The 17,969-nt window shown below is 43.7% G+C and overlaps 1 protein-coding gene across 12 annotated transcripts in view; it reads left to right on the top strand.

Moving 5' to 3' along the window:
- The first annotated feature begins 1,491 nt into the window (after window positions 1-1,491).
- Window positions 1,492-17,969, top strand: part of WNK1 (WNK lysine deficient protein kinase 1) — a 98,143-nt gene continuing 81,665 nt past the window's right edge. For 5 of the 12 annotated variants that reach the window (XM_066550589.1, XM_066550586.1, XM_066550584.1 and 2 more), the window contains exon 1: window positions 1,493-2,601. In XM_066550589.1, the coding sequence (XP_066406686.1) occupies window positions 1,825-2,601 (777 nt within the window). In that variant the 5' untranslated portion in view covers window positions 1,493-1,824. Of the gene's footprint in view, window positions 2,602-17,969 lie in introns of all 12 variants that reach the window. The other 7 variants (XM_066550595.1, XM_066550594.1, XM_066550590.1 and 4 more) reach the window with 4 other exon arrangements.

Genomic DNA, 17,969 nt, shown 5'->3' with positions numbered 1-17,969 from the left:
TCCTTTTTCGGGCTTATTTTGCCCAGAAAGAGGTACCTGGAAGTCTGTAACTCTTTGTTTTTACTGTCTCCTATTGTCCTAAATCCTAATTGTCTGAATTTTTATTACTCTAATTATATTACTAATTTTATAACTTTTAAAATTTTAAAAACAAGTGATTGGCGTTTTTCACACGACCTTATTGCTGTCTTCAGCTTCACAGGGGGAAGTGGAGCGGCAGGCACTGATCTCCTCTATCTGGTGCCCTGTGACGTGACCTGAGGGAATGGCCTGAAGTTGGTGGAGTTTAGGTTGGATTTGATAAAAAGGTTTTTCCCCAGGGGGTGGTTGGGCACTGAACAGTTCCCCAGGGCAGTGGGCACAGCACAGCCTGCCAGAACCCAAGGAGAATTTGGACAATGGTCTCAGGGACGTGGTGTGACACTTGGGGTGTCCTGTGCAGGGCCAGCAGTCGGACTCTGTGGTACTTGTGGGTCCCTTGCAGCTCGGGATATTCTCTGAGATATATTTATCTACTATAGACAACATCTGAATAAATACATACATCCGAAATGTTTAACCTGTGGGTGTAACACAAGACTTGAAGAAAAGAGCAGCGCAAGCAGAGCCGGTGGCTTTTGACCTGCCGGGAGTGTGGAGGAAGGGGCGGCCGCGCACGACGAGCTTCCCCACAGCACATCGGACCCCTGGCTCTCGGCGCACACCGGGGTCCTCCTTCATCGTTCCCTTCCTTTCCCTTTCCTCCTCCCTTCCTCTCTCCTTCCCTTCCTCCCATCCCGGGAGAATCCGCTGGCGGCTCCTCCGGTGCGGATCGGCCGCTGGAAACTACATCTCCCATGGAGCCCCGCGCGCGGCGGGAGCGGCCACCTCCCCCGGCGATGGGGGAGGGGACGATGCGCGGCCCGGGCTCGGGCGGGGCGTGGCCGGCGGCGCGGCCCCTCCTCCCCCGCGGACCGTGTGTCGGTTCGGGCTCCCGCCGTCGCCATTTAGCGCCGAGGCGTCGCCGGGCGGCCGCGGCGGCTGCGCTCGGTCCTGCCCGCCGGGCGCCACCCGGACTCGGCTCGGCGGCGGCCCCGGGGAGCGGCAGCCCCGGGCAGCGGCGGCTGTGGGCCGCGGGCAGCAGGAGCAGTAGCAGGAGAAGAAGAAGAAGAGGAGGGAGGAGGAGGGTTTCCGGCTCCGCGCGAGGCGGCCGCGGCTGTTGGAGGGAGCGCGGCCCGGCCGCGCGGGCGGTGGCTGCGCCTGCCGGGCGGTGGAGAGGCCGCGGCCGCCATGGGCGCCCCGGTGAGGCGGGGCTGAGCCCCCCGGACCCCTTTCCCTGCCCTGGGCCTGCCTGGGCCTCTGCTGCTCGGAAGCGAGTGACTGAGCGCGGCGGCTTTCTTGGCGTGCGGGCCTGCGCCCCGCTCCCTCCTCGCGTCCCGGCCCCTTTCCCTCCCCTTCCCGCAGCCGGGCCGGCCCCGCGCTCTCTCCATCGCCGGGAGTAACTGCGGCCGGCGCGGTACCGGCGTCTCCCCGCTCGGGGGCCTCCTCGGTGCTCGGGCTTTCCTTTCTCCCGCCGTCCCCCGCTCCAAGCCGGCGCCCCGTGTCTGCTCTCGGTGCTCCATGTCGGCCCCGCTGCCCGGCTCCCCGCTGCAGGATGGATGCATACGCTGACCGGAGATCCACCCCGCCGGCCCAGCCTCCCAGCTCCGCCGAGAGGAGCCCTTGGGACCCTCCTCTGTTGCAGCTGCAACGGCAGCCGCGGCCGGGCGCGCTCCCCGCTCAGTGACCGGCCCTTCCCTCGCCTCCCTCCGCCGCCTCGCCACAGCCGCGCTCCCCCGGGGCACCATGTCGGGGGACGCCGCCGGCAGCAGCGGCCCCCCGAGCCCGCGCTTCCTGGTGCCGCCGCCGCCGCCGCCCAAGAACGGTTCCAGCTCGGACAGCTCCGTCGGAGACAAGCTGGGAGCCGCCGAGCACGGAGCCTCCGGCGCCGGCGGAGCGGGCGGCGGGCCGGGGAGCGGAGGCCGCAGTGAGGAGTACCGGCGCCGCCGCCACACCATGGACAAGGACAGCCGAGGGGCGGCAGCCACCGAGCACCGCTTCTTCCGCCGGAGCGTGATCTGCGACTCCAACGCCACGGCCTTGGAGCTGCCCAGCCTGCAGCCCGCAGCGCCCTCGGCCCCTGTGTCGGGAGGCAGCGCGGCTCCCTCGGTGTTCCCTGCCTCGGCTGCCGGCCGGAGCCCTTACGCCCCTGTCACCGTCGCCGAGGCCGATTTGCGGCCGCCGCCGCCCGCCCCGCTCCCCCTGGAAGGACAGGCTGCTGAGGAGCCCCCGGCCGCCAAGGATGCCGCCCCGCTGCTGCCCAAGGAGGAGGAGGAGGGGGATGAGGCAACTGCGCTACCCCCTAGCAGTGTCGCTGGCAGCCTGTCAGCTGCCAGCCGGGAATTCGAGGAGCGGAGAGCACAGCAGGAAGACATCGAAGAGCTTGAGACCAAGGCAGTGGGCATCTCCCCGGATGGCCGCTTCCTGAAGTTTGACATCGAGATTGGAAGAGGCTCTTTCAAAACTGTGTATAAAGGACTGGATACTGAAACCACTGTGGAAGTTGCCTGGTGCGAGCTACAGGTAAAATAAATAAATAAAAAAATGGGAATTAGCACGGCACAGTCACTCTCCCAGGTGCTAGTCATTGTGCTTGAAGGGGATAAAACCCATCAGCTCCAGGTCTGCTTAATTCGAAAGGAGCTGCAAACCTTACCTGAGGCAGTCCTTTGGAAAAAAGGTGCATCCTTTCCATAGAGGCAGTTTGCCTTTTAATTATTTTAAATACTGTGCTCTCTGAAGAGTCTTTTAGCTTTATCATCACAAAACGTGCTGCAGTTCTGTTTTGTATAGTGTCTTGCATTTTATACCTCCAAAAGGTAGCTAGGAGGATTGTAAAATCACTTGTGTGCAGCTTCAGGGAGGCTGAGGGAGGATCCGTAAGTGAATGTCGACTTGAGCTATCCTAAACGTTTCAGAATTTGTTGAGGTGTTTTTCTTAAGAAAAAAAGTGAAAACATTAACTTCACAGCCATTTCATAGGTAGTGGCAGTGGATTCTTGAGGGATAGATAACTCTAGAATGTACACAAGTCATGCAGTGTATCACACCATTTAGTTCTGCAAAGCTGTGTTTTTCATTCTAACTTGCGGGGTTTGTATTTGTTAATAGGGGCAGGGAAAGAAATTATCTTTCCAAAGCTTTAGAAAGCACGCTAAAGTTTAGCCTTTCTGGATGGCTGTTGGGTTAAACTGGACTAAGACACTGCTCTTTTATCAAGTTTCTAGACTGAGCAGAGCCAGAGTTCTGTAGGAGCCCAGTCTGAGGATGGCAAGAACACCCTTAGTTCCCTGCGAGTCACAGCTTGTGTGACAGACACAGGTTGCTGTGCAACAACCTGGAAAGAAGTGGGAAGAGCTTGGAGTACCAGGAACCAATACCTGGTGTGCTGGTTTGTTTTCAAAGCCTCAGAGTAAAGTGAAAAGGTTTAGTGTTTGTTTTTTGGTATTGGGTTTTGGTGCAATTCATAGAAGGGCTCATGTAGTACGTCTTTATTGTTGTTTGTGTTCCCATCCAATTTAGGGCAGACAAAAGAGCATTGGATGAGAGTCCCAAAACTCTTTGTAGGGTTTTTAAGCAGTCAGTGGCTCACAAATGACGGGTTGCAGTAACTGCACCAGAACTTTCTCAAAAGCACTTGTATATCTGTTCAAGTCAAGCTGAGGGAGTTTATTAAAAGATTTCTTAATTTGAATTCATATTTGCTTTTGGATGGTTGCTCAAGCATTCTACCAGTATCTTGGTTCATTATGTTATTGCCATTATTCTGTGCTTACTAACTGTGGAGGAAAGCTTCCAGTTTTCTTTGTGAGCCTGCTCCTCCAAGCTAGCTGCATACTTGCTGTGGTGGTCTGTTTCAGCATTGATTTTTAAATTAAAAGTAAAATGATCAATTGTTGGGCTCTGCTGAAGCTTTACTTGTCCACTTGGAACTGTGAGGAGATTAATAACCCATCAAAATTGTATGGCTTTTATTTGAAAGTTTAATCTTTTCAATTTTTGAGTTCTGTGACTTTAATCTCTGGAGACTGTTTTGATCTTCACACTTACTGATCAGAAACTAACATCAGCTTGGTATCAGTTGCCTTTCACTAACGTTGCCTCTTGAAGTGTCTTAATCATCATCAGTACCATGTGGACAAACTGTCTGAAGAAGCACCACCTTTGAAGGAATTTATTGAAGAAGCTCATTTTTAAAGGGCACGTGAATTTCATGGATAGTATTGAGATGGACAAATTGCAAAAAGCATGAATGAAAGTATTTGCAAGGGGGAAATAGTTGATGTATTGCTCAGAGGGGAAGTGCATTGCAGGAGTGCCTTGTGGGTTAAGTTAAGCCAGATTCCAAAGGCTGTGTTTTTCCTCTCAGGAGTCACTACCAAGTGACAAGTTTAAAACAGGAATGTACATTTTATAGCTGTTAAAAGTATTTGCTGAAGGAGGTAGACTCTACAGCTTGTAGAATATTTTAAGATTAAATCCTATTTTATTGCTTGTGACTAGAAAGAAAAGGAGGAACTTGGTATTTATTGGGATGGTGGGTATATCCTCTTATATAGGACAATGTGGATGTTGATGGGTTGATATTTGTTATGCATGATTTGTATCAAAATGAAATCTGCATTCACAAAGATGGACTGAAACTTAGATGTTATTGGTTTTCCAGGATGCCATGATTTGAGAATTGGTGAACCTTCAAAGCATAATTATTTTAATAGGGAAATGTGAATGATTTTTTTCCATGCTGTGTTACAGTAACCATAACTAACTGCTCGTTTTACTTTTAATTATCTTGAAATAATGTTCCTCAGCAATAGCAGTTTTTCTCAGGCATCTGAGGTGTCCCACCTCCCCAGTCTTCTAAACAGCACTACTGAAGATTTTTCCAGAATGAGTTTTTAATTCTGAATAATATAACTATGCTTAATTTTTTGTATGTGCTCTGTAGTAATGAAGATCAAAACCTGAGACTATGACTATGCTTCCTCTCAAAGGAAGTTTAGATGCTGTTTATGAAATGCAGCTTGTGTTTCCAAGTTAGTGAAACTGTGGAGGATATTGCTCATGTCCTCAAGGCTCTTGAATTGCCTTGTAATTGAATTGCCCCTTCTGCTTGATAAATTGAACTGTGGAGGAAGTAGAAGGGGGAAGAGCTGAAATTCACTGGGTGACCTACTGGTGATCTTAGTATCTCCAGGAAGCCAAGGTCCTGGCTCTTCATTTCTTCTGGATCTGTGAGTCAATTTTGTTGAATCTAACAAAAACCTAACACAGGTGTGACTGATGGACTGTCCTGGTTTATTTTGTGACCTGTCCCTATGAAACAAATTGTTACTGAACCTACTTTAAAATATTGTGTGCAGGTGTTCAAAAGTGAAATACCTGCTGTGCTGTGAATGTAGTGGAGCTGTGAAGAGCTCAGCAGCTACTGCTTCTGCCAGTGCTCAGCTTCAGTTGCTGCAAGGCAATTGTTAGGGTAGTGTTGGCCTTCAGATACTTTTATTCCCCTTGTATGTATTCATCTCAGCTCTAGTTACTCTGAGTCAAGTGTGCCTCCTACTGTTGTCATTAGCACATCTCCTAAATTGACTAAAATAGTAGTTAGGGTTACTAATTAAAGGGTTTTTAAGCAGGTAGACATTGACAAAAGTCATCTTTGTAAATGATGCTTGAGCAGTGAGTTTGTCTCCTCTGTACAGCTCAGGTAATGTTGTGGCTAAAATGTGATGCCTTCCCCTGATGCTTTAAGTTTGCAAAGTAATACTCATATGCCAGAAGCAGCAAGTCACATTGCTGTCTGCAAAAGCCAAAAATCTTAGTGCTGTTGTGTCATCCCTCTGAGTCCTGTGTGACTGGTTTTAAATCAAGACTGTAATTTAACTGCTGATTTACAGAACAGTACAGATTAGTGCAGTCACTTGCTGGACTGCAAAATCTTCTCCCTAGAATTATTGCTCTGGGTTATTCAAATTAGTAACTTTTCACATTGGGATGTGCTTGATGATGTGGAGGTAACGTGGGCTCTTTTGAACTGTGTATTTGTGAGGCATTTGAAGACTTACCTTTCATTTGGGCAGGCATTCTCAATGAACTGTCCTTGTGGAGGTGTTTGCATGCTTGGTAATGGCTCGTGGTGAATGGTGAGCGCTGCAGAGCAGCACTGTGTGTCTGCTGGGAGCTGCATTGCTCCTGTCCCTTGTGTTCCCTGACACAGAGGGGGCTGGCCAGTCAGCACCCACAGTTCACGAGTGCCCCTTCCTGCACTGGATATGTTGCTTGGCCATTCTTGCTCTGGATTCAGTGCCAGGTCAGGTTATTCTGCTTAACACGTGAGCTGCTGAAGGATTAGGAAGGAACTGGAGGGCTCTCTCTAACCAGCAGTCTCCAGGGGTAAGAAATGAGTTGGACAGGTGATAATGGTGCACAGAGTTTGTTGTACTCATTACTGCTTTGAGGGAAAGCTGACTGTGAATTTATTACATCTGAGTAATAAATTGGTGTAGGTTACCTGTGTGCACTTCTCTAGCAGATGTCTAACTACAAACCAAGTGTAGTGTACAGACACTCCAGCTTGCAAATGGATTTTTCTTACATAGGAAATAGCAATGAAAAACTAGCTGGGACAAGCATAATGCCAGAACTGGATGTGAACCATGAGATTCTCCAGTGCACTCTGGTAAAAATGATAATTCAAGTGACACTTTGTAGCAGGAAACAGCGAGGTACTAAATAATATTTCCATCTGTCAGAGTTTTTCTGAGTCTAACAATGTTAACTTAAAACTCACAGTGCAGGAAGTAGATTGGATGTGATGTGTAGCTTCATTTTTACTGACGCTTCAGATTTAATGATGCCTATCTTTATCTTGTAGTCTTAAAGCTATATTTAATGGTGATTTTTAGGTCAGCAGACAGCGATGGGATGCAGTTTCTGTACTCTGGAGTACAGACTCCACTGCAGACTTACCATGACAAATATCAGCTTGTTGAAGTCAATGTATAATTCTTAAAATTCTCTATTCTTTCTGGACTGGCAGAACTGAGAATGTTTCAGAAGTTGCACATTTGAGTCTGACAACCAAAAAAGGTCTTGTATCACATAACTGTGGCATCCTGTAGTTTTTTGGTTTTTTTTTCCTTTTTAAACAGCTGGTTGCGTATTGCTCACTAGGAGTCCTGACTGCAAAGATGCTGGCTCTGATGCACAATCATGTAGTTACATTAAAGCAGAATGGAAAACCAGATCTAGACCTTTCTGCAGTGAGAGGAAGCTGAGAAGTGTGGAGCTGGAATTCATCTGTCAAGCACTGTTGGAAAACAATTACATTCTGTTAGTTCTGGAGAAATAGTCAATATCCCTAAGCAAATACTCATTCTTTGAAAGCTCTGACTGTGATTTAATTCTGATTATTTAAAAAGACATTTTCTGGAACTTTTACTGGAAGACCAAGTCTAATGCAGTATGCTGGCTCCTGTGCCTACCCTGTACCTCACGTCAGTGTTGATAACTCTGTTCACAAACGAGTAAAGCATTATGTGGCTGCAGCAGCAGTGTGCCTCCTGTTTGGGACTGCTTCTGGGCCAGCTGTGTCATTGTCACAAATGTAGATTAGTCAAGGTACGTGACAATCTGTCAACATCATGCTGTCCTTATTATCCCTGCTGTTTTCAGCTTTACAAATTGTGAAATACTGAAAGTAAAATCTGTACAGCTGTAAGTATACAGTGGGCTTATGGCACTTTCAGGATGCTGGATTTACATGTGTGCATATGCAGGGAACTTGAAATTTTGTGCAGCAAAGTCTAAATTTTTGCTGGTTTTCTGTGTCACAGGGCAGAACAAATTACTGGTACTTACTGTCTTCAAATCTCTGATGTGAAATCTCCTTTAGCTAAAGATGACAACCCGGCCATATTCTTGAGTGTTTGCGCTGTAATTGATACAATTGACAGCTTGATAAATGACATGGGAAAGGGGCCAGACTAATTACCTGCAGAAGTATAAACAGTGGTCAGGCTCCCTCAGACTTGACAAAGGTGACCCTGAAAGAGAGAAGGCAGCTTTTGAAGTACATTCTGGTGCTGCAGCTGTTAGGGGACCTCTACTTAAGAAAATAATCTTACCTCAAAGGGATATCGCTTTTGGAGATGGCTGTGGGTCAATTTGTTACTGTCTGGTTGTGAGGCAATGAATATAATCGGATAAGTACATTCTGAAAATGCAGCATTTCTTATGGAAATAAACAGGCTTTTATTTGTCAGTTTGTGTGGGTTTGAGAGGTGCAGAATTAAATCTTTTAAATGAGATTTGTTTTGGGCTGTTGTGGTTTAAAACACTTAGCTTCATAACAAAACTTTTGAGGGCTGAGGAAAAGTACCAGGTCTATTATCTTTCTTTGTAAGGGAAAAAAACCCCACCTGATAAAAGGTCCCTGGAGATATCCTGTATAGAGTCCTTTGAGAGCAGAGTAATAAATAAAACAAGCAGTAATAGATCTGTGGTAGTCTCCATGGATGCAGTGCACAGTACAGTGCAGTTTTCAATACCTTTTGGTTAGCAACATCCCTCTAGGCCACATGTTCCTTTTCTTATTTTGTCTTTGGTTTTGTTTCATGCAGCAGCTTGTTAAACATCACAGCTCTGACTGACACCCAGGTTCTCCATGCTGCATGTGACAAAGCTGGTGCTAAGCAGTGGCAATCTTGATGCTTCCTGTCATGCATTTCCTGTAAAGATTACCAACCTTTTTTTGAGACTACAAATAGGTTCTTTCAAATTGTGGTTGAGTTGAAATTCAAGTGGAGTGGTTTTCTGTTTAGCTTGTCAGTGTACATAATGGATGTAACATTTAAGTTAAAAGAAAGATAATAAATATCATGTAAATTTGCAGTGCTCCTGCAGCTGGGCATAGAACTTTGTCTTGACTTAGTATGTGCTTGTGGATTTTGTTGGTGGTGGTGTTAATTTTTAATAGCAGATGGTAGGAAGTTACTGGTTTTGACTCTTGAAACTTCAGATAATGATACTGTGGTTCTAACTAGGTCATGATGTGTGTACACCACACTTGGAAAAACGCTCTTCCAGGACACTTGGAACAGTTTCTATTCTAAATAGCAGGATTTGTCATGCTGAAAATTGATTTCTTGGAGTAGTTAAAGGCTTTTATCTAATATGAACCATCTGCATATCTCTTAAAATCTGTTATTTAAATTCTTGTCCAAATGAACAAGACTCAGTTTTTATGGCTTCATAAGTATTTTTATGGAAGCTGCTTCCATTCCCTAGGACTGTCTTGTAGGTCATTTTGAGAATCATTTAGGGTGTGTGTTGGACCTTAAACAGTGTTAGAATGTTTTTGGTCAAGATACTATGGCTGTCCTTTCTACTCTATTTCCACTTTCCTCAGTAGATTTACAAATTGTCATACCAACACTTCTCAATGTGTGGTTTTAGTTCCCCTCATTCCCTTTGGGAGAGCTGGGGGAAGTAGAGGGGTGATGAGGATTGAATCTGTACCTCAACTGAGGTCATGTGAAGGAGCTTTCTCCTGTCTTGTCTTGTGGGCACAGCCTGCAGCATACCCCTTAACTCCATGCTGCTGAGGATAAACTTTGTGTTAATCATGTTTTGTGCTATGCTGTCCTCCTAACCCAAAAGGAGATCTGTGCAGCAAGTTCATCACAGGTGTTGGCAAATCTTTATAGAAAGAAAGTTAGAATAAAGTAATGGGTGGAATGCAGTGACCAAAATTCAGATTCAGTTCTTAGACATACTTCTGAATTTCATCCCACTTGTCATTTTCACCTGGTGATGGCAGGTACATTGCACATATCCAGATTATTCTGAAGCGCTTCAAGATTTGCTTGGGGAATTCCAAGCACCACTGGGTTCCTTTGCCTGGCTCAGGAATAATTTAACATGTTCTCAGGTGATTTTTTTGGCAAAGGAAATGGCAGCCTGATAAAAATTGGACTGGTAGTGTTATGTTGTTATATCATAGCCTTCCAGAGGCTATGTGAGTATTAACATATATCTAAAGCAGTAAGCAGTTTTTACAAGGGTAGCTCATTCTGAATCACACTGAGGCAAACTGCTGTGTTTGAATTTGTCATGTTACATCTAAGCACAATCTTTGGGAATGCTGCCTATACACTTAGACTCTAGAAATCCTTTAGAAAGGATGTTGTATGCTTGATGGCCTTGTAACTAAAATACCTATGAGCTTTCCAAGTGATGTGTCAATGACACCAGAATAAATGTGTTTAAATGTAGGTGATGCCATTTTTTGTTCCATGATCTGTGTGCCCCAGAGCGTGGTTCTGAAGTCACCTGGTTCATCTATTGGGAATCTAGGGGCAGTAGTTTTCTGGAATCTCTGTTCTCAGGACAGGATCACTGTGGTGCATTTCAAGTCTAAGTTTGCAAGTAGCTAGCAGGACTCTTCACATGTTACCAGTAAGACTAAAACAAAGAGGAAGCTTTGGATATTCCAGTAGCATCCACATCACAAGTTGTGTTTGGAGCCATGGTCCAGAGTGGTTCTGGTCCTGTTGCCTTTGTTAGACAAGCAGTCACTGATAGGACCTTTCAGTAGGTCCCCGTTGAGCTGCTCTCCTCCTGCTTTAGGAAGACAGCAGACAGTGTGGGACATGGTCTTTGTCAGACCTCTTATATGATGTAGGAGTTAGATTGTTTCGATTTAGCTGTTCTGGATCATCCCTTTCATCTGCATGTTTCAGCCATTTCTAGTTTCATTGCCTGAGAAATTGAAGATAGTGGGTTCTGATAGCAGGTTTGGGGCTGGTGGCAGAAAGCAGAAAGGTCAAGATGGAAAAACCCAATTGTGCAATTGTGAGTTGAATGGCACTGTTTGGTAGAATGTGAAAATCATAGGAATGGCAGTCTCTTTGTACGTAGCTGGGGAAAATCTGAAACCGCTTTGCTGAGGTCAGTGAAAGATAGTACAAAGCTGATGCCAACAGCCATGTGCATTTTGTCTGGTTTTGGCCAGTTAATGTAGCCTTGTGATAGTTTAAAATACCCAGTTGATAGGGTTACCCTGCTTTCCTGGGACATTTTCTTCTCTTAGGAGGACCTGTGACTTGCTTCTCCTGTGCTGATTGATGGTGGCAAGTTTGTGACCCCAGTCTGAGTGGATTTTGACTGCTTCTGTCCTCGGATAGACTGATGACACACAGACAATAACCCCCAAATATTACTATTAAAAGCTTCAGCAATCCAGGCTGATTATCTTAAGGATCTGAAATCTATGTGAGCTTATGTAATATGCATCTGTTAATGGCAATTTCTGAACCGTTAACAGGTTTTGCTTAAATGTTGCAAAATGTTACCATGTCTGTTTTCAAATCTGCCTCTTTTTAAATGAGACTTCTATTCTAACAAATATTTTCCAACATAGAACTATTTTTGGTTTGTCTTGATCTTTATTCAGCTGCTTATGGTATGCTTTCATTTGGGAAATGTAGGTTATCCATGTAAAAATGCAAGATGTTCAATTAATGTGCTTTGTTATAGCTAATTTGAACTCGGTCTACGAGTTCTCCTTAAATTGAAAATGTCATTATGAGGCTAAACTTGACGTAGAGAGTTTTTGAAGCAGTCCAGTCAGATAAATATCCTACTGTAAGAAATACTGTCTGAGAAGTGATTGATTTTTTTTTTTTTTTTTTTAAAATATTGCCCCCTCTAGATGTAGACAAGTAGAGATTGACAGTATGTAGAATGGCTTTTGAGGGCAGGCTTTTTATTTGCATTTATCATGATTTGGGGCTTAGTCTGTCGTTTGGTTTGCCAGGAAGAGTATGCTGAAAAGGGAGAAACAACAGAAGTGTCTGATACAAAAATAAGACCTGAAGTTGAGTTTTAGAATGATTTTTTTTCTTCCTGTGGCTTTCTGCACTTCCTTTATGTGCAGCTTGAGCTTCTTTCTGCAGACTCAAAAGCAGAAATGAATTTTAGGTTGTGCCAGGAGGGGTGGTGGTGAATTACACAGGGTGTTTGAATTTGAAATGTTTTGCCTCTTGATGGCAACTGTGAGCCAGTTAAGGTGATGGTATGATTTCTTCTGCTGATCTCTTTATACAAGCCTGAACATATCTCAGAGGTCCAGTATTTACCCTCAGGAATAAAAGAGGAAAAAATAAGTGAAGAGCCTCAAGGTTGCTGCTGAAGACTTAAATGCTGTAGCACCCCAGTGTATGGTGTGTTCTATACTTGAAAATTGGTCACAAATTGTCTTTCTAACTCAGGTTTCCTTCCAGCATTTCAGTGCAACTGAACGTGACTAACTGTGTATGATAACACTTCAGATGGGAAAAATAACCAGTTGCCTTGATTTTTATCTTGGGATTATGGTTCAAAGAAAGTGGAGTTCTTCCTCCCATCCAGTATGGAATCTTATTTCTGAAAGTTGGGCCAATCACAGAAAACGTAGCAGAACTGAAGTTTGATTTATTTGTATTGGAGAGTCTGAAATCTGTTTTTATTGTTACTTAAGTGGGTTTTTTTTTTTTCCCAACAAACTTTAGGAATTAAATAGCATTTACAAGACAAAGGTAAGGAACAGCAAAAAACCTTGTTTCTTAGGATGTACATGACATTTCAAAGTTTTAGGACCAGGCAAGTTTAAAACTATGAATTGATTCTGAGAGTTCCTATTGCTATGAATGGCTAGTTCATGAAAGAATTATTTTAATACTTGTACTGAAGCTTGTGGATTTCTTGCCTGCTTTTTGCCAAAATGCTTCCTTTTATAGTAATCTTATTGAGTAAGCTACCTACTGTGGATATACATCAGTTGGTGTTTTCTTTACAGATTAAATATTTGTGTAACTTTCATGAACAGGTAAAGCCATTTCATGGGTGCATTCAGGCTGTGAGCTCCATAAGCCCAGCAGCCTTTAAAGCTGAGCATTTTGTTGCTGTTTGTTGTGGGTTTTTTAGTATTTTGTAGCAGATTGTGAATGTGCACGTTTTGTCTTTGAAAAGCTTTGTGACCATAATTTAAGTGTTTGAAGGAATTTTTTTCTGAAACTGGAGAGACAGCTATCCCAAACCAGCATCTGTGGCCTAGTTGGTGGGTAGATGACTAACTGCTCTGGAAGGTCTTCTGGGTCAGTTTTCTGAGATACACAGTTGAATTGGTCTGAAGTGTGGAATTGAACAAGCATGAGAAACTTTATAGTCTTACTCCTCCAAATATAGAGATTTTGTGAAAATTCCCAATGTGCCCAAGCTATAAATGGTTTCTGCTTGATAAACCTGTACCATAAAAATCTGTTATTTGTTGGCCTCTGGGAGAAGGCATCCTTAGATTCCAAACCATATGAGTGATTGGGTTATGAGTTGGAAATGGGTGATAAACTGATTTACAATACAGGAAAACTAACACTAGTGTGAACAGTGATTATGTCAAATGGGAAGGAAAGAAATGGTTCAAATGGTTCAGTTTTGTGAAGAAAGCTAAGTAGCTTTAGATTAGGTTGGGCTAACCAAAGGAAGTAAGCCAGGATCAGCTGTGCTAAAGCAGTTGGCTGTACTTTCAACATCAGCAAAATAATTCCCCAAATTCTTTTGTGGAAGGCTCTGTTATTTACTATTACTGCAAATTGCTGGTTTTTGTTCTGAATTGTTCAGCTGAAGTTTTGCAGTGGTTTGACCTCTGTCAGAAACCAGTTACGGCTTCTAATGTGGCAGCTTATAAGATAATACCAAATTTCTGAAGTATGCTTGTCATGTGTGATTGTGCTGTTGTAGCATGTCCAAAACTGTGTATTGCTCAACTTCTGGTCTTGATAACTTTTTGCAACAAACCACATGGTTTGGGTAACTGTGAAATTTGAAGGAGTGCGGCTATTTTAAATAAAGAGCTGATAACTAGCAGGTAATGACGCAACTGATAAGTGTTAACTAAGTCGGTGTGGATGACTGCAGTTACAAAGCAGCAGGCTGTGAATGTAGCCATGTTTTAAGTATAATTTGTCACTTAAGAGGGGTATGAAATCTGAGGAAGTTGGCATTGGAATTTCGAATGGAAAGAATGAGTTGGTTGATGATGTAGAGAGCTATTTTCCACTTTCCCTTTGACTTCTGTCCTTATCTTCTCTGGCAATAATATTCAGGGAAATGGTATCTTTTGTTTCTCTTGTTCCTGTGTGGGAATGGTAATTGTTCTTGCTTTTTACCTGTTCAGGAAATATCCTCATTTCTCCCCCCTCCAACAAAACAGTGTATCAGTCATTGCCAATGTGATTTTTTGCTTTATTTTCTAACCTTGGCCTTCCTGAATCCTCCTATGGTCCCAGTATAAGCCATCTGGCAAAACAAGGATTTTATTTTCTCCCCCTGCTCCCTCTTGCACTCTGGAATGAAGCAGATTTTGTTATCTGTGTTCAGCTACCCTGTGTAAAAGAAGAATGAGCATGTTTAAAACCTGCATCTAAGCTTTGACTCCTGGAACTGCCTCATCCAAACTTAGATTTTCCAGCTGGTAAGTCAATCTTATCCATGGAAATGTGCTTACTGTTCTCTTGGGAATTTGCTTTATGCTCTTGCCTTCTCCCTTCCCCCTTCTCAAGCCAAATTTCTTTCCTGGAAGGGAAAAAAATCCATGGACTAGATTGAGCTTCAGCTGAATAGGGTGTCTCATTTCAGATATACTTTCTGCAGCTACTCAAATGAGCAAAACATAAGTGACAGCTGAGTTGTCTGTTTGTCATGGGTCAAGGGCAGTCCAGCTCAGCAGTTTCCCTTTCCACTTCCCCAAGTTTTGTTTGGAAGCAGTAGTGATTTGCCATTTCATGTAGTCATCCTCTTGTCATAAAGACCAGATGGAAATACATCAGTTGTTTCATGTATAAATATTCAATCCAACAGCTGTGAGTTTATCAGGAGTCACTGGGATCACAAGTTGGTGACCAAATTGTTTGTTTAGAGGGCTGTGAGCATTACTCTCACTTGAAATAAACTTGTCCCATGAAAATGTTAGAAATAGCCCAAGGCTCAATTAAAGAAGAAAGAATGAAGGTGAACCATTTGAATGCTAAATCCCTTTTTTCAGATGAAGTTACTTTTTCTAGAGTATTACTGGTATCTTCCTAGGCTGATGAAAATGTTTCATGCAGTGATCCTGCATTCTACTGACACTGTTTCTAAAGTAGCTAAAGGATTGCTCTGAATTCTAAGTCTCCTTTCCTTCTGTAGTTTTACTAGGTAAGAACATTTATCCAGAATATCAGCCCCGGTCTTTTGGCCGGTTGATAATCCTCAGTCTGTGCTTCAATACGGATTTCTGGCAAAAAAAGCTGAGGTACCGGTGTGATTCTGGCTAGCAATGAATTGAGTGTAATGAAAGTTGTAATAAATCTACTTGACACAGATTATTAAGGGGGTTAACTTGATTTTGCAGGTTGCAGAGGGTTTTTGTGCAAATAAGGCTATTTGTTCCAATAATATTGAGAAAGGGAGTGGTGGGGAAGTTTGCCAATGGCCATTGGCTATTTGGTTACAAAATGTCATGTGTTCCATGGGCTGCTGAGCATAATGTGAAACAAAGTGCCATAAAAAAAATGTTGAGTGCTAAGTCCATGGCTGAAAAAGCACTTTAATGGGAGAATAGGCATGGTCATTAACTTAAAATAGCTTCTCTGCAGAAAACTATTGTAAAGGAAGATTGTAGTTCTTGACTAATGAAGACTGCATAGGACTGAAACTGAATTAGAAAGGAAACAAAAATTTGCAGTAACTACAGACTGTTGAAAACCATAAACAAACGGAGAAATTGACCATGATTTAGTGAAACCACCTGTTTCTCAAACCTTGAGAGGAATTGTGCCTGTTGCTCTGAAAGCCTTCTTGTTCAGGGGGGTAGCTAAGACATTTTTCATGTCTATGCTTTTACACAACAGAACAATAAATACAATTGACCACACTGCTAGCTCCTAGTCTCTGCAGGGCTTCAAGAAATAACCCCTTGAAACAACCTACCAAAAAAAAAAAAAAAAAGAAAATAAAAGAAAATAAAATGCTAAAACACGGTCTGGTTGAGTTGCTGCATAGATGTCACTTTTGCTTCCCAGTACATTGTGTTTCAGAAATGGTTTCCAGCTTGAATTCATTAATCCAGAAGCCCCTGCAGCCACTCTAAAACAAGTGATTGCAGCTCTACAGATTTGGGGAGTCTAGTGGGAATTAGGGGGGCTGAAGCTGTGCTGGAGTCTTTTAATGTGGATTTTGTGGCCTTTGAAGTGGAACAGTCCTCTTGTGTTTGAATCCATACAATTGGCCTGGATTCCAGGAACAGAAAACATGCACCTTGTAAAAAGTGTGGGCTTTTTCTTCAAAATCATGAGGGACTTCAGTTTTCCCTGTTCTCTGACTCTCTATTAAATAACTTGTATGGGATAGTTCATATTCTGATAAATGTTGGTGTTTTTTCAGCTGTCTATTGGCATGTGATCTCTTGCTTTGGTGGCAGCAAGCTAGGAAGTCTTTTATCTGGGCCTCATGTGAGTGGTTATTTTGTAGTTTCGTGTCAGGTTTAGAGTTTGAGAATCTGGGAGTCATCAGTGTGTGCTCTCAAAAGCAGCAAGTACAGCAGTTGGCCTGGCTGTGTTCTGTGGGGTTTGAGCAGTCTGTCACACACACTGGGATAGCAAAATATCTTGAGCCTTGAATGATGACTTGTGTCAAGCAGAGATCAAGGGTCGCGGTGCTGTGCACTTTGGCACATCCTGGGACACATTCATCAAAGATAAGAGGGGTTGAGTGTCTTATTGGGGAAACAGAGCTGAATTAATTTCCCTTTTTATCAGTTTAGTTTCACTTTATGGTAGGCATCTGTGGCTGTTGCATTGTTAGGGTTTTAGTTCTTCCTGAATGGTGGTAGTACAGAGATTGCGCGTGTCCAGCCACATGCCCCACATCAGCCCAGAGTATCCAATGGGACCATGACTGGTGATGGTGTAACTTGGAGACTCCAAATAATCAAACTTTGGTGTTGGTGGTGGGTTTTTGTTTGGTTGGTTTTTTTAATCCTTTTCCTATTGAAAGCCTTGTAATGAATTTTGTTTTCTTCTGTGATCCTAGTGATTCCTGCTGTAAGCATTTATGGGAAAAAAAGTTTGATTGGATGAGGAATCTTGGTTTATCTGCTTTGTAACTCTGTTTCTAATTCAGTGTCTGACTAAGGATATTGTGTAAGTTAACTATAGGGAACTGTCTGATTATTCCATGACAAGTATGCCAGTTTCCCTGAAAAAAAGGGATGCAGAGTAAACTTAAGAAGGCTTCCCAGTAGAGAGGCACTGCAGCCACTTTCCATAGTTATTACAGATTTGGGACAACATTAGCCTGTTATCCCTTATAGGTTGTGGACATAAAGTGTGGTTTTCTATGATTCTGAGGCTTGAGGAGATGATATGTGTTGTCAAGTTTCCCACCTTGCTGTTTCCTCATGTTCTCCTGAGCAGCCTGAGCAGTGAACTTATCTTTCTGGATCACTTGTGGATCCAGTTTTGATGTTGCAGCTGTGGAGCTTTGGATAGAAAACACCTTCTGGAGGTCCTAAAGTGTTCTTCAAACGCAGCATGTGAAGTTCTGTGCTTTCGAGTGTTGGGCTTTAGAAAAGACAAACTAAGTGCATCAATCGTTTGCTGTTTTCACTTAGAAAAGGATCTGCAAGTGAAGCAATATTTGCTGTTAGGTCTTTTCAGTGAAAGCATTAGAGGGATGTGCTCTCATTCTCAGTGACTGGAAATCCAAGCATTGGATGCAGTGAGATGAAGCTGCCAAAAGGAAGTTTTCTGGGGACTTCCTTGGGTGAAGTCATATGAGGAGACACCTTGCTTACTTTTGCAGCCCCTCTGTATGTT

This window comes from Molothrus aeneus, chromosome 5 (genome assembly GCF_037042795.1).
Source record: "Molothrus aeneus isolate 106 chromosome 5, BPBGC_Maene_1.0, whole genome shotgun sequence".
Lineage (NCBI taxonomy): Eukaryota > Metazoa > Chordata > Aves > Passeriformes > Icteridae > Molothrus > Molothrus aeneus.
This window is presented reverse-complemented; position numbering and strand designations above follow the sequence as displayed.